Source organism: Capra hircus, chromosome 24 (assembly GCF_001704415.2).
Source record: "Capra hircus breed San Clemente chromosome 24, ASM170441v1, whole genome shotgun sequence".
NCBI lineage: Eukaryota > Metazoa > Chordata > Mammalia > Artiodactyla > Bovidae > Capra > Capra hircus.
The window spans coordinates 25,959,921-25,977,392 of record NC_030831.1 but is presented as its reverse complement, the minus strand read 5'-3'; the positions used below and the strand labels follow the sequence as shown (position 1 = coordinate 25,977,392).

General features: G+C 39.6%; 1 protein-coding gene and 1 long non-coding RNA gene across 3 annotated transcripts in view; both read left to right on the top strand.

The window, feature by feature from the left end:
* The window catches only part of DSG3 (desmoglein 3), a 33,588-nt gene extending 31,078 nt beyond the window's left edge, over window positions 1-2,510 (top strand). For both annotated transcript variants that reach the window (XM_018039431.1, XM_005697014.3), the window contains exon 16: window positions 418-2,510. In XM_018039431.1, coding sequence (XP_017894920.1) covers window positions 418-1,038 — 621 coding nt within the window. In that variant the 3' untranslated portion in view covers window positions 1,039-2,510. The remainder of the gene's footprint in view (window positions 1-417) is intronic.
* On the top strand, window positions 3,660-16,869 carry LOC102183378. The gene is made up of 3 exons (XR_001917153.1): window positions 3,660-3,966; window positions 4,331-9,320; window positions 15,107-16,869. It is a non-coding gene; the product is annotated as an uncharacterized LOC102183378 (long non-coding RNA).

The window sequence follows — 17,472 nt, the reverse complement described above, 5'->3', positions numbered from 1 at the left end:
TCAGTGATGCCATCCAACCATCTCATCCTCTGTCGCCCCCTTCTCCTGCCCTCAATCTTTCCCAGCATCAGGGTTTTTTCCAGTGAGTTGGTTTTTCGCATCATGTGGCCAAAGAGCTTCAGCTTCAAGATCAGCCCTTCCAGTGAATATCCAGGGTTGATTTCCTTTAGAATTGACTGGTTTGATCTCCTTGCTGTGCAAAGGACTCTCAAGAGTCTTCTCCAGCACTGCAATTCAAAAGCATCAATTCTTTGGCATTCAGCCTTCCTCATGGTCCAACTCTCACATCCATACATGACTTCGATGGATTACCTCAATCACACAGTCACGATCAAACGTTGAGTTCTATGAAAGGTATTACATCCTTCCCCTGAGTGTCTCTTACAGTTCATTTTCTCCTCTTGTCTCCACCTTTAGAAAGCATTTGCCTGTGCAGATGAAGACGATGGCCAGGAAGCAAATGACTGCTTGCTGATCTATGATAATGAAGGAATCGAGGCCCCCAGTTCTCCCGTCGGCTCCCTGGGTTGTTGCAGTTTTATTGCCGACGATTTTGACGAGAGCTTCTTGGACTCCCTCGGCCCCAAATTTAAAAAGCTGGCCGAGATAAGCCTCGGGATGGATGAAGAAACCAAAAACTCTCAGTCGCCTACCAAAGACAGCAGTTCTAGGGTTGACGCCTGTGACCAACATGTACAAGTCCAGCAGTCAGAGTCTGTTAGGCACCAGACTTTGTCAGGCAGCCAGGGGGCATCTGCACTGTCTGCTTCCAGCTCTGTCCTCCAGCCCGCCATTTCCATCGCTGACCCTTTGCAGCATGGTAGCTATCTGGTAACGGAGACTTACTCGGCTTCTTCTGGTTCCCTTGTGCAACCTCCCGCTGCCGTTTTTGATCCACTTCTCACGCAAAATGTGATAGTGACAGAAAGAGTGATTTGTCCGATTCCTAGTATTACTAGCAACCTACATGGTCCTACAGAGCTACGAGGATCAGGCAGTAAGATCTTTACAGAAGATCCTTCTTCCCGTCTGATATAAGCAGAGTGAACTGGAATTATATACTGGCCAAATACGGATACTTGAACCAAATTATTCAAAATAGCACAGCAAATCTCACAGTATTGGTCTGATTTGGCACTTATTTGCTACTCTTTCATAAACTGGTCATGATTACAGTCTAAATTGTCTAGTTTATATCCCCACACTGGATGTGTGGTCACTCTTCTCAAATTCAAGTCCTAGCAGATCTTAAATGTTTTCTGAAATATCTTAAGATCATATTCAGTGGGAAATTTTCCTAATAATTTTTAGGAAAAAATGCAGTGTGTTTTAGTGGATTAAGGACTTGGAGTCAAGACCCCCAGTTCTTGAATTTTTCACCTTTGCTTACATCATTAGTAATGATGTAAGAATCATAAAGTCTCCGCTAAAGCATTTTGAGCTGCTTGGGGAAAAGAAAATAATTGCATTTGAACTTCTTCCATCTTCTTGGTGTTGGGAGACCCTAGGGACATCTTTTGCTCATGCTAAGGGTATTGGTTTACACATTAAACTTGCTGCATCTATATTCTTCATACTCTCACAATAAGACAGTTTTGAAATAGAAGTATCATAGGAAATTTAGGAAAGTTCAGTATGGTGTAAATATTTTTGTGTTTTTTTAAATCACCTTGAAAGGATCTACCTAAAGAAAATATTTTACATTAAGCCCCTCCCTACACTTCTCAATAATAGCAATCCTGTGTTAATAGTCTTTGAAAATTACTCATTTTTTAAATGTTAGTAGGTAGATGTAACTTACATATGACATGTAGTGATATTTATCATGTTAACAATGTCTACAGACTTCCTAGGAATACAAAATATGGCTTTTCTCACAAGCAAAAGAGGCCTCTGACTAGAGTAACACATAGTGAAATTTGTGAATGCGTATTATATGCCGTGTTTCAGGTCAAAAAGGGATATAGAAAGAGATTATGAGTAACTTAATTTTATTAAGCCTCACTCCTTTTAAATGAAGCTGCTACCACAATTTAATCCTTGAGTATAACCATGTTAGGTTAGTGACGGCTTAGAATATGTCATTTCACGTGTGTTACCCTGATGACAATGTAGTTCTTCAAGTCATTTCTGATCATTCAAGGTCCTCATCCTTTAGCCCATAGAGAGCATCCTACCTCTTATTAATTAATATTATTGTCTTCGCTGAGTCTTTACAAGGTCATTATTTGGCTCTATTATCTCTAATTGTATATAAAATACTCTTTTCTGGTTTTTGCCATATTCAAATCTATATTTGTTTTCAGATGAAAGGCAAAGTATAAAGTGTTTGTGTTTTAACCCAGAAGGGTGCAGTCCTGAGGATTCCTGGTGGGGAGGAGACCCCCTAAAATATCCTTACATCTAGCATTCTTCCCTCTCCCTGGTGTCATGACTACCAGAAAGCCCAAGAAGCACAGGCAATCACTTCTTCCAAGACAAGGTTGCTGTAGCAACAAGGTCTGCAGGGTGCCACCTTGAGCTGAGAGGAACTAGACCCTTTGGAGCAGCCTTGCAGGTCCTGAGGAAGTCGCCTTGCTGTTACCTCCGGGACCTATTCTCAACAGAAGCTTGCTCTGGGGTCTAGAACCCACAGAGCTGACCTGTGACTCTGTTTATGCGTGAGAATTAAACTAATAATCAGAACAACCCTTGTTCCAAGTTCAGAAGTGTTTTCAGGATCCTCAAGGTATTCTAATATTTCCTCTTAAAATCCGAATCATGAAATGGGGATTTTGCTGCACTGCCAAACTACAGAGAAAACTATGCCACAGTAGTAAAGCGAAGTAAGGGGGAAAGTGAAATCAGGGGAGTTTTGAAACAAAAGTAGATCACTCTTATCTAAGAGGACCTATAATTTTAATCTGCCATGTAAAATTAAATTCAAAGCAAAAATGTATCTGTATTTTTTCACTAAAAATAAAAAATGTTTTAAGCAGAAAAACTCTTTAAAAACTATCTTTTTACTTGATGTATTATAAATTGTAAACAGTATATATTAAAACTTATAGAGTGGTAACATTGTTATAATAAAACTGTTTGGCAACAAATTTATGAGTACTTCGGTAACCATTTAGCAAAAACTGAACTATTCTCTGCAGTTAATAACTATTAACAAATATGATGTAAGAAAGTGATTGCATGTGTATTTTTATCAGTATTTTTCCTTTTTCTTTTTTTAAAGCTGACACTTTTTCTGAATCCTCCCCAACAGGAAGTACACGGGGACTTGGGATCTCTTCTTCAGGTGGAAATAGATGTTGGATGAGGTCAGGGCAGATTTTTATTAACTGGATGATTTAACTCATTTATGATCTATTGGGTAATTTGGAATGGTCTCTCAGGCAAAAATGTTAACACCCTATGAAGACTCAAGAGAGAAAAGGTGGAGAAGGAGAAGGTAAGGTTTCCAGCCTAACATGATGACAAAAATGTACCATGACTTTGGTGACAGCCATTAGCCCCTGCAGTGAGTCCGTCTGCCAGTAAATGTCTGAGATGGCTCAGTGGCAAAGAATCTGCCTGCCAAATAGGAGACACAGGTTTGATCCCCAGGTTAGGAAGATCCCTTGGAAAAGGAAATGGCAACCCACTCCAGTATTCTCACCTGGAAAATCCCATGGACAGAGGAGCCTGGTGGGCTACAGTCCACGGGGTCACAAAAGAGTCAGAAACAACTTAGTAACTGAACAACAACAAATGTCTGTAATTTTTATGTCTTCCTTTAAAGGGATACCACAAAACAAGTCCCTTCAGAGCCTGACATCTTGATTTCGCTGACCCTCCTCATTTTTAAATACAGACAATTCAACCTGGACCTGGGGTAAGGTGAGCAGAAACTGGATTCGAGTGAATGTTGAGTGAAGAAAAGTGGATGGCTTAACTCAGATGTCCTAGATCAACCCCAGGAAAACGAAAACCGTGCAGGTAAATTCCAAAAACATCACCAGTTCCTCTTACCCATAGGAAAGTGAAGGAATAAAAACAGCAAGATCAGTTTCTCTTATCTAATTTTCAAAAGTCAAGTAAGGTGTAAATGAATACATTCAACTGACTAGCTTCGATGTAACTGGTGATTAAGAAACAACTAGCAATTAAGTAAAAGTTAAGGATCTTTCCTTCCTGTTATTGGCAATCCAGTATTTTCTCAACTCCTTTACTGAGTCTATAAGAGTAATTGTGAATCAGAGATCACATGATTTAGCGCTTGCTCAACAACATAGTCTTGAGATCTTATTTTTACATAAGGGGGATATTTGATGAGAAAAGAAGGTAATCATTTAAATTCCAGGTGCCAGAAACAACACATCTTCCACAAAGAATACTGAGATTCCTTCTGCTTTGCCTGATCCAGAGTTCACCATGATCCCCTCCAAGACAAGACACAGGCCATTCCACAGGTTGGTGTCTTTGCTTTCTTTTTCTTTTATATATTGCCTTTTTTAATTTTTTTAAACAAATGCAAAACAAACAAAAAAATCTAAGCACAATGCAGGTATAGTTAAAACTCAACATAATGATGGTCTAAAGTGTAAAAGGATACAGTTACCAAAAAAGGAAGAGTGACACTTTTGAGGTCTACCAGACAGCGTTATATTCTAGTTTATCTCTTATGGTGACTTTGAGATTACAGCCACAAAAACAGAAACTCAGAGAATCAAAGTAACTTCCTTAAGATCACAGAATAAGTGACACAAATGTAAAAGTTGGTCTCTATCATTCAGCAATATTAATATTTATTAGCTTGTCAGAATAATCTGTTTATTTTCAGATCTAAGACTTTAACTAGAACATGAAAAATTGGAAAGAAAACAATAAAAATTATAAAATAAAAATCATAAATCCAAATATAATTCTAAAGATTAAAGAAGCAGTACAATGTTGGCACATATATACTATGACTGAAAGATACAGGTAGAGAAATAAAAAGGTAGGCACAGATGAAAGAATGCATGTACTTGATTTGCCACTATTTTGACGGCTATGTGAGTTTATTTTTCAGGTCACAGTAAGCAGCTTTCCTCCACATTTAATAACAGAAACAAGCTACCTGGAGGTCATGGAACCTCTTTCCCAATAAACTCCTTAAAAATTACTTTGATAACACATTTTAACAGAAGAGGTAATTTGACATGCATCTAGATATAAAAATACTTTTATATGTTAAACTTTTTATTTGATATTTATGTATAGTGCAAAATTATTATAATAAGTCTAGTTAATATCCTTCACCATACAAAAAAATCTTTTTTCTGAGGTGAGGACTTTTAAGGTTTACTCTTAGCAACTTTTAAATATGCAGTTCAATACTGCTAACTATATGACCCTGCTGTACCTTACATCCCCAGCAGTTATTTATTTTATAGCTAGAAGTTTGTACCTTCTGCTTCCACCCATTTTGCCCATCTCCCAACCACTTCACCTCTGGCAATCACCAGTCTTGCTCTGTTATCTGTGAACTTGGTTTTTGTTTTTTTAAAATAATAACTTTAAATGAGTCCTTCCACCTCAGTGTTTCCATGATTTGTGGGAAACAACACATTTTAAACAACTACAGCAAATATTTACTACTTAAAGCCAATTCTGCTTATACCTTTATTCCCATGAAGGATATGGGACCACCTTATTTTTAATTTTATGCCTCAGAATATCCCTGATGTTTTCCGTGGGCTGAATTTGTCACTATTAAGTTAGCAAACAATAAATTTTGTATAAAAACAGAGCATCAAATTATGATAAAAGCAAACTATTGATACTGAATAAGTATGTCCTCATTTCTGTAGAAGGTAGAGGAAATATTTATATTCTTTCATAATCAAAAGAGGATTGCAAAGAACTTTCTTAATTATAAAGCAGTACAGAATCAGGTAATCCTGGATTTATGTAAATGGCATAATGATATAGTTTCTGCTCCTGCAAGAAGGCATTGTTACTAAACCAAAATTGGGTATTTAAACACAAAATGTGAGATTAACTTAGTCATGCCTTTCATGTCCTACTCACTAGTACTGACTGTTATGGTCCTAACTACTAGGAGAAACATACATACACACACACACACACATATACACATGCACCACAGCACATGTGTCTGCCACCAGTAACCATGTAGCTTGGTAGAGCTGAAGCGGTGTCTTTTCATTCTTAGACCCATGGACCAAATACTAATGCTCAGTGGTGCTGCAGACACAAAGTTTCTCCATACAAGGAATCTGCTCTCTAGATGCATAATTAAAAAGAAATAATCACCTAGATTTTCCACTTAAATTTCTTTCAGTAAGACACAATGAAGAGGCCTTGTTTGACCAACCTTTTTTTAACTAATCTTAATTATACTTATCCAGGGCGGACACCAACAACTTTTGATTAGTAAAAACACGTGTAACAGGAAATGAAGATATTAGTCAATGGGTACAAAGTTTCGGTTGTACCAGATGAATAAGTTCTACAGACTGATGTGTAGCATAAAGCTTATACTTACCAACTCTGTACTGTATACTTTAAATTTTATTAAGAGGGTAAGTCTTACGTTAAGTGTTCTTGTCACATGCACAAAGTAACAGTAATAAAGAGTGTACGAGGAAACTTTTGAAGGTGACACATAAGTTTATGGTATAGATTATGATAATGGTTTCATGGGTTTAGACTTATCTCAAACTCATCAAGTGGTATATATTAATTATGTACAACTTTTTGTATGTAAAAAAATTTTTAATATATAATAAACCCTTAGTCCAACCCTTTTGACAATATTTTTCCGTATCTTCCCCTTCTTCTCAGTTGTTATAAACTGCTATGGATTCTTCCTCAGAAGATATTTATGGCTACTAGTGGTTGAAATCTAAGCTGATTTTCTAACTAGCCACTCTTTCTGTACACACTTTTGTGGGCCCTCTTTGTGTTGGTCTTTGAATATTCTTTCAACTTGCAAACTAACAACAAAGGCATATGTTGTCGGGATGACATAAGGCCTTCTATTCTAGGGATCAAAGACTCTCCCAGGGCTTCCAGAACAAGCCAATGTACGCTATTACCACTTTGCCAACCTTGGTTAGGGAAGGATGTCTTCACTGAAAGAACAAGTCGGGAGATGTTGAATATTTTGGTAGGAAACTATGAGTTGTCAAGCAAAGAAAATCTGCTAGTGGTGAAAAATCAAAACTTATTAGGAAGTTACAAGTTAAAACTTATTATAAGCCTTGTTATAACTAACAAAAGATAAACTTAAAACGTTTTTGCTTTGTTTTCAATTGTGTGTTTAAGTTAATGGTTAAGAGTTCAGGTTTTGGAGATAAACTACTTGAGTTTAAATCCCAGCTTCATCACTTACTAGTTGTGTGTCTTTGGCAAGTTACTTCAACTTTTCACACATCTCTGGACTATTCTTATGGAGAGAGTAACAGACTCTACTTCATAAAGTTTCTGTCAAGAAGTAATAAGAATGTACTTAGGTCCAGTGGCTAAGACTCCACATTCCCAATGCAGGGGGCCTAGGTTCGATCACTAGTCAGGGAAATAGATCCCCTGTACCACACACACACACACACACAAAACAGAACACCCTTAGGACATATTAATAGAAGTACTCATGAAGATCTGACATAAAAGAATTTTTTTTCAATCTTCAAAATAAACTAAACTCAGAAAGTTATGAGGGTGACATCCAAAGCCACTGAAACCATACAAACTCAAAACTTCTAGATTATCTGACCCAAAATCCTGTTTTACAGATGCTCAAACAGGCTGAAAAGTAATCTATTGATCAAAGGTAGAGTTAGGAACTAACTAAGCCAATTCTCTTCTTGTGACTCCAAATTGTGAGTGCACTATTTCTTTTTCCCTAATCTTTCGCCTTAACCACAGAGCCTGTCCTGTCTACCCTACATGGCTCTAGAAATTCCTCTGAATACACAAGCAAATAGAGATGAATTCATTCATATCAAATTGTGATCTTGTAGCCAAAGTGATGAGAATCACCAGATCACTGGAATTTTTCAGCTGGGCTTCCTTAAAAGGACAGAATAGAGGCCTTTTTTTCCTGTTAAGAGTTCTAACTATGTCATTTCCACCAAATAGAACAGGGCAGCCAGGTAGCTTTAGGTGGAAAAAAAAGTAGTTATACTTGAAAATCAGCATAAAAAGAATGCTGCTACTGACCCAACCTCCAGTAGGAGACATGTTAGAATAGTAATTACTGTATGAAGAAAATTATCTCACTTTAAAATTTTACAGGATTTATGGTGCCAGTTGAAAATGAATTTTATTTACAAAAGCCAGTTGACTCAACATAAAATAGAAGGAAGTTAAACTGTCTTTACCTTTGCATATTGTATTACCTTATTTCCAGAATATAATATGGGAGATAGTGAAGGACAGGGAAGCCTGGCACGCTGCAGTTCATGGGGTCACAAAGAGTCGGATACAACAATAAAGGTTTTCATAATTACTTCCTATTTCCTTTAAAATGTGATCATAACTAGTTAATCAAGTTTTTAATTATTTGATAAATTAATTCACGGCAAAGTATAAATCACAGAAAATGCTTTGTTCTCCTCCTTGAAGTATGTATCTTAAATACTTAAATATCTGCTGACTTAGAAAACAAAATAAAATTTCATTATCATAAGGTCATAGGTCAGGAGGTGGAGTTTCCTGCAGGGACATTTACCTGCGAAATCACATATGTGGGCCTCTACCTCTACATTAGGACCACCCAGGGCAAATCCAAGACACAGGTTTCATATTCTGACCAACTGACCTAACACATCCTCTCTAGAAATAAAAGTAAGCAAAATGTTCCTTAGAAATCCCATCATCTTTTTAGTCCTGAAAGCCTTAGAATAAAAATCTTCCTCTTTTTTTTTATGTGTGTGTGTTTGGTTTTAGGTGGCTTATTCACACTTCTAAAGGGAAAATCGCAGGTATAAAGAACAGTAAATCAAACTCTATGGACTTGAGATTCTAATTACTGAAATTTCAAGGTCCAAACAATGGAAACTCACAATGGCACTTTATGAATCATAAAACAACTCTCCATGTGAGCTCTCACACTATTTTACTCTGTTCAACTCTTTAGTTTTCCTTGTAGTACTGTTCTGCCTGACTTGTCATAAATTTACTGATTACTTCAATGTTCTAATCCTAAAGTTAAGAAAGAAGAACAAGGATACACTCTCTTCTTTTGTACTCACAGAAGAATTAGTCACAAGAAGTCTTTATTGGCTGACTTACCTTTATTGTAGCTGATTCTGCATGAAATGGGCGTGACTCTCTCTCCAAAGGTATGACTCATTCAGATACTGTTTCAGTAGAAATTGAGAAGTTCACCTAAAATAATGTTACCAGAGGTCCAAGGGCATACAGTAATATTCATAATAAATATTACGTTTTAACAAAAAAATCTTTAACCACAAATGTTTTCAGACAAGCTGGTAAGGGTTACTGTGGTCATTTAAAATATCAGGAGCAGATTCTTTCCTATTGTATTTTTTGTAACTAAGTTTTGCTTACCTGGTTTGGTAATGTTTGAACACATTTCTATCTAATAAAATCTCTAAATGGGAGCTAGAGAAGGTGATAAAACTCAAACTAAGTGAAAGTGTTAGTCGCTGAGTCACATCTAACTCCCTGCAACCCCATGGACTGTAGCCCACCAGGGTCCTCGGTCCATGGAATTCTCCAGGCAAGAATACTGGAGAGGATAGCCTTTCCCTTCTCCAGGGGATCTGCTCAACCCAGGATTCGAACCTGGATCTCCTGCATTGCAGGCAGATTCTTTATTGTCTGAGCCACCAAGGAAGTCTGAAACTCAAACTAGGTCCACTGCAAAAACAAACCAAAAAAAAAAAAAAAGTTACAGTTCAGGCAAAACAGCTTTAAGAACACTTTTCTAAAATGCTCAGGCACCAGGGACATGACAGCTGAATGACTGTTTCAACTTTCCAATTCCCTGGGCACATATAGATGTAAGTGAGTTAACTAGGTTGTTATTTATATTAAGAGACTTTTGATTATTTTTGTTATAAAGTTACTCCATAAAAACAATTTGCATTCATAATATCAAATCTGGGATTCAAGAATAACAATATCCAATGGCACCCCACTCCAGTCCTCTTGCCTGGAAAATCGCATGGATGGAGGAGCCTGGAAGGCCGCAGTCCATGGGGTCGCTGAGAGTCGGACACGACTGAGCGACTTCACTTTCACTTTTCACTTTCATGCACTGGAGAAGGAAATGGCAACCCACTCCAGTGTTCTTGCCTGGAGAATCCCAGGGACGGGGGAGCCTTGTGGGCTGCCGTCCATGGGGTCGCACAGAGTCGGACACAACTGAAGCGACTTAGCAGCAGCAGCAGCAACTTTTGCTCAGCAGAGCAGTGATTCTCAATATTTCTTCTGTGTAATTTGTGCAAATGACCTTCACAAGGTCACACCCTCCCTTGGACAAGTTCACCCTCTGGCACCGTTTGCCTCCCCCACTGGAATCAAGCCTCCTTTTCCACCCGAGGGGATGCCAAAAATGCAAGTAAATAACATCATTAAAAATAATAATAATAATAACATCATTACTAAATAACTTTAAATGTTCTCTAATCATTTTATAACAAGTAAATCAATTACAGATTTTGGAAATTGATACTTAACAAGTCACTGCATGGTACAATAATTTTTAAAAGCACCAAGGTTAGTTCGGAAAGTAAATCAAAATGAGTTAATTTCTTTGAATCCTTGCTTTCTCTTTAACATGGAAATTGTTTATTTTTGAAATTCTGCTTCTCTTTGCTAAAGCATTTATAATCATCCATTGGACTGCTTTGAAAAGAACTTCAAAGCCAGTATTTTACATCCACCTTTTCCAAAGCCATTATATCACTTCTTTCTCACTTTTTCTTGATATGCAAGAATGTTACTTGTTCATGTTCAAATGACTGAGGTAACTGCTGAGAAACCAGTATTCTTTTCTGTCTTCTGAGGGGTTTTTTTTTGGTGGGTCTTCCTCCGGAGGCTCATTAGTCACATTTGGGTCAACATGTCTGACACTCTCAGTAAACACTCCTGTACTGCCCATAAGCCCTACAGTTCGCATCTCACAGGCGATGGGCACCACTTCAGTGCTACTATTAGCAACCAAACTCTCCACCCTTATTCCCCAGCCACTTCCCTTATCTTTCCAAGAATTCTTATAAACAAACCCTAAGGTGAAATCAAAGCTAGAGATTTATTCTGGGATGTTTTTCAGAAAACGTAGGTGGGGAGATAAAACCAACATTCCCAAGTGCCAAGCTCTGGGAATGAATGCTAGCTTTGTTCATCTCCAGAGGGAAAAGGGATTTTCCATGTGGTTTATGGTTTTGCACTTTGTCCCTCCTGTAAGGAAGGGAGTCTCAAAGAAGGGGAAGAACACAGAAACACTCTCCACTGGCCTCTGAACTCCTCCAACTTGACATGGTTCTAGAAGCCCTAGCAGGCTTGTCTGGGATAAATTTGTGTGGTGGGGGGAGGTTGTCCACGGTATTGGAGACCTTCCAGTACACCCCCACCTCAGTTTGGTGAGATTTACATCCTTCCAGGAATATTAGTCTCTTCTCTTTTCATTTTACATGTACACACTCTCTCTCACACACACACCCTTTCCTCCAAAATAACCTTGAAAATATATTTGCTATTCTTTCGTTCACACATTCAACTAGTATAAACTGCTGCTGCTGCTAAGTCGCTTCAGTCGTGTCCGACTCTGTGTGACCCCATAGACGGCAGCCCAACAGGCTCTGCCACCCCTGGGATTCTCCAGGCAAGAACACTGGAGTGGGTTGCCATTTCCTTCTCCAATGCATGAAAGTGAAAAGTGAAAGTCGCTCAGTCATGTCCAACTCTTCGAGACCCCATGGACTGTAGCCTACCAGGCTCCTCCATCCTTGGGATTTTCCAAGCAAGAGTTCTGGAGTGGGTGCCAAACTGAAGGCTTACAATTGATCAAGCACTATTTAGGTGATCTGCGTTTTGTGTGTGTTAGTCACTCAGTCATGTCGGACCTTCGACCTCATGGACTGTAGCCCACCAGGCTCCTAGGTCTATGGAATTCTCCAGGCAAGAATACTGGAGTGGGTGGCCATTCCCTTCTCCAGGGCATCTTCCCCACCCAGGAATCAAAATCAGGTCTCTTGCATTGCAGGCAGATTCTTTACCATCTGAGCCACCAGAATCCATCAGTTCAGTTCAGTTCAGTTCAGTTCAGTCGCTCAGTCGTGTCCGACTCTTTGCAACACCATGGACTGCAGCATGCCAGGCCTCCCTGTCCATAACCAACTCCCGGAGTCTACTCTGGGACTCCTGTCCACTGAGTCAGTAGTGCCATCCAACCATCTCATCTATGTGCCTGTGCTGGGTCTTAGTTGCAGCATGTCGGCTCTGTTTCCCGACCAGGGATCGAACCCAGGCCTCCTGCATTGGGAGTAACGAGTCTCAGCCACTAGACCACCAGGGAAGTCCCCATCAGAATCCATGGCAGTTCACAAGTAAGGACCTCAGCCTTCAGGAAGTTTACATGCTAATGAATGGTGACAGATAATAAATAAGCAAATGCACCGCCTTTTAAGTTGCAATGTGCCAAGAAGAAAAATGAAGTAAGAAAGGTGAGTGGGGAGATTTGGGGGTGGGAGTTATTATAATTTTTATACGGGTAGCCGAAGATGTCACTGAGAAACTAATATTTGAGGAGAAGTGAAGAGCGAGGGAGTAACCCTTGTATGTGGCTGGAACAGAACCTTCTAGAGAAAAGGAACAGAGAGGACAAGGGCTCTCAGGTGGGGCTTGCCTGGTATATTTGTGGTGTCAGGCTATGATGTAAATGATTGATAAGGATTAGCACACCACCCTCCCAGGAATATGCACGTCAAGGGAGCCTTCAGCTAAGGGATTTCAGATCTTAGTGGGAGGGTGAGGCATTCTAATGGGCCATCAAGACCTTGCCGAGGTTTTCTAGGCAATCCCTGTTTTGAACACACCTCAATTTAGGACTATTATAGTCTCATCACCTTGTAAAACTAGTGCATGATGTATTTCGAAAAAAATCTCTTATGATGTCGGTTCAGCACTCTGCTTAGACCCCAAAACAGACAACTTTGTTTTCTCTGCTGAGTCAAGTCTTCATTTTGCCCCTGTTGTGTCTCCCTCTGATTCTCTGGTCCACAAACACTGCTGATAATTTCCTGAAGTCATCTGGTTCGGGACTTTTTATGCAAGGAGTCAGTCCTCATCTACTGACTCACAGGAGGAGCCTGCGGGGAACAGCTCAGCTCCAGCCCGTGACTCACCACATGCGGCTCTCTATCTCTCGGGCAGGGTGTTGGCTTCCGTGGCTGTGCTCCCAGGGCTGACTGTTGCTGCAGCACAGAGCGGTGACTGTTCACTAAGGACGTGCTGGTTTCTCTACAGACCATGGGGCTTGCAGTCTGCTGGGCTTTGATTATTACTCTGCAAGTCCCAGCTCAGAAAGGCAGCAAAGCTCTTTCCCACCCTGTTATTAAGAGATCATCCCCCACCTGCAAGTCACCCAGTTCTCCCCTCTCACTGCCTAAGGTTCTTGGTCCGGCTAAGCCATGAAAATTTCAACACCCAGACACCTAATGTCTGTGATGTCACTCCTACTTTGGCTTCTGTGGAAAAGGACCATACTCCTTTTCTAGGATTAAGGGGGTGGACAGTCCCTTGCCATTTCTCCACCCGCAGCTAACACACTCTTCTTAACCTGTCCCTGAACTCCTTCAGCTTTGCTCTGTCCACACCCCTCCTGCCACACTCAACCCTGGAGACAGCAAATCCTGACACACCTCTGTCAGGCCACTCTGAAACCTCTGACTCACACCCACCATTTGCCATTTCTCTCCTGCTCCTGGACTGTAGCATCCTTGGAGGAAACACACAAACATCCACCAACACACCTGTACATATGTTTGCTTGCCTGTATGCATGTGCGTGACTCCCCCCCAACACAATCCCAGACCGTTTTCTGGCCAGATCCACTATTGATACATCCGGAGTGGATATATTCAAATACCTTCCCCTACAATACTCCTTTTTTACTTGTAATTAGTCCCTTCTATGTGGGCTTGGTTCAACAACTCTTTATTGATCATCTTATATGTGCTGGATACGGAAGTCTGGGCCGACTATGAATATGATATAGCCTCTGCTCTTAAAGAAGTAACCATCTTGGGAAAGAAGAGGCATCACAGCAGCAGACGTGAATGAATTAACCATACATCACAGTGATGCTGCGATGCACATTCTGTGAATCATCTTGAACAGAGCCACAGAGAATGAAAGTACAGTAACTGCAGAGAATACAACAAGAAGAATTGAGAATGATTCTCGGGTTCCTGGCTTGAGTGGTCAAGGTGACCAAGCACAGGAGGAAGTAGCAAGCTTGAGCTGGAGAGGTGTAGAGGGATGGGGAAATCTTTTTTATCAGTATGCTGTTTGTCAGTATTCTGTTAGCACTACCCTAGTGGCTCTGCTGGTAAAGAATCCACTTGCAATGGGGGAGACGTGGGTTCGATCCCTGGGTTGGGAAGATCCCCTGGAGAAGGGCGAGGCAACCCACTCTGATATTCTTGCCTGGAGAATTCCATGGACTGTATAGTCCATGGGGTCGCAAAGAGTTAGACATGAATGAGTGACTTTCACAAAGTTATGATGATAGTTTGAGATCCTTATGAGATATCCAAATGGTAATGGCCCATGTTTGAAGCTCAGGAGAGAAAGCTGTGAAGGATTTGCACAATGCAAGTGGCTACAGAGTCATGCCGGGTACCAAGTAAGAAAAGATGGAAAGGAAAGAACTCAAGAGGCATAAGCATTTAGCAGGTAGGCAAAGAATAAGAAATGTATTGAGAAACAACAGCCAAAGATAAAGAAAATTAGGTAACTTTTTCTGCCTCCTAAATCATCCTGTAATTGTATTCTCATTTCAAACTACTTGCGAGACTTTTCTCATTGGATACTGCTCTTATATCTCAAATTCAATTTTGTCAATATGATTTAAAAAAAATTTTTTTTTTTTTTTCAGATAAATCTGGAACTCTTGACTCTTCATGAATCCCCAACTCTTCACCAGCAGCATTTATGCTTTGAGTGACTCTATCCTGACTGGTGTCATGCCTCCTTCACAATTATTCATCCTTTAAGAGTCAGCTCACCATATCACTCCACCCCAACCTCACCGTCCAAAGCGTGAGTTCACTACTCTCTTCCCTCTGTTTGCTTCATACCATGCAGAGTTCTACCATTGCATCAATAAGTTTATGTTAGTTATAGCTATACTATTTCATAGGCATCTATCTTTGTTTCTTGGATTGCTTATCTGTATTGCCAATAAAATACAAATTAAATGCTTGGCGAACAAACTCAGTTTGAATAAATGAAGAAACAAATGAATATAACCAAACCAGAAAACAATTTCCTCCTTTTTTCACCCTTCTTACGTTACTGACCTCGATGTATGTCATAAATTTTCCCTTTATCCAAGTAACCTTTTTTTTTTAACTGAAGTACAGTTGATGTGTTATATAAGTTATAGGTATACTCTACAGTGATTCATAATTTTTAAAAGTTATGCTCCATTTATAGCTATTATAAAATATTGGTTATATTCTCTGTTACACATACGCTTTATTAATCAATGTCGTATGAGTAAGCCTCCCAGCCTTGATAACCATCTCACTTGTTGGAACAGCCGCACATTTCTGTTCCTTGCTTCTAAGGCATGTCGTAGGAGAGCAGCAGATTCAGCATGCACCTCTTAGATGTTATTTCTAACACATACCCTCATTGGGATTTTCAATGGAATTAAATGGTCAGTGATCTATCAAACCATCAGCCATTTATACCATGATGATTTATAAAGTGATTTTTAAATGCTGGAGTGGGTGGGGAGTAAGGAAGAGGCAATGGTAGAAAGGGGACACATTAATTTTTGTTGATCTTTATGAAGGCTTTTTTTAAAAATAACATTTTTGTTTTAGATAATACTAAGAGATGATTCTAATAAGCTAATAATCACTTTTGTGTACATGTGAAACAAAATATGCTGGGAAATAACAACACAGATATTTTGAATATATATAAATGTTAAAGCCAGTTATTTGCACAAAGTACATTTTTTAACTGATGTATTACAAGTATGTCTGAAGAAAATTAAGTCTTAGGAAAAGTACATTTACCATAATGTTCAACTAATTTAGAGGGAGAAAAACCCTGTAAGTAATCTTTCATATCTTGTTAATTCATTTTAAAGCAATCAGCATGTCATTGGTAAAGGCATTTGATGTTGTACAAAGAGATTTGTGAAATAGATTGACTCTCATGCCAGCAGAAAGAAGTCAGGAGTGAGAGAGTGAGCTGTGTATGATCTAACTTCCAAGTGCCTTCAGCTCACTGAGTCATAGGTTTCAGTCGTAGGTTTTCAAAGAGGAGCTAATTCAAGAATGCCATCCAATGGCACTGGATTGTACATCTTCTCTCAAAGCCTTGCAATACATGTCTTACAGAGGAGAATCATCCTTAAATTGCCTTTGACAGCCTCCAGGGGAGAGTAAATAATCCAACAGAAATACAATTTGCATTAGCTTTTCTCATTCTGGAAGCTACAATTATCTTCATTACTAAACAGAGATCAAATTCTAGATAATGAGGCATAAATACTTGCCTATAGGACTCAGTTGCAAGAGCACTCATTTTGGGTAGGACTTACACTTCTTGGCCTTTTGGCTAAGATCAAGTGGTGGCTCAGACCAAAAGTGTCTGTCTACAATGTGGGAGACCTGGGTTCGATTCCTGGGTCGGGAATTCCCTGGAGAAGGAAACGGCAACCCACTCCAGTATTCTTGCCTGGAAAATCCCATGGACAGAGGAGCCTGGTGTCCATGGGGTCGCAAACAGTTGGACACGACTGAGCGACTTCAGTTTTTTTTTTTCTTTTTTTATGTATGTATAGTTTCCAGGGATGATTTGAGAGTGTTTTGGTCAAGTCTGCCTTGTTTAATTAGGAATCCTCCTGGCAGTGATGGGGAATGAGAATTATCTCCAAGGTGTACTACCATCCACACGTAATTCAAGAAAAAGGTGTGGAAACTAGAAGACATTCTTCCCTCCTGACTCAGCTACCTGACCAGTATTTACTGAAAGTCTATCATGGTACTCAGCACTGTTCCAGGCACTGCAAACAGCGAAAAACTAAGCAGACACTCCTCCTAGACATTCAGTCCTCTAATTAGCTGCTGACCTTAAGTAACACTATGAGAAAAGTCACTGGCCAGTTAATCCCTAAACAAACAGAGTAAAAGGTGGTTCTGGTCCTTGGCAGCTGAGGAAGAAAGGGATTAAGGCCATTGTACTGGATCCTGAAAAGTGGCAAGATTAGAAATGGAGAAAGGG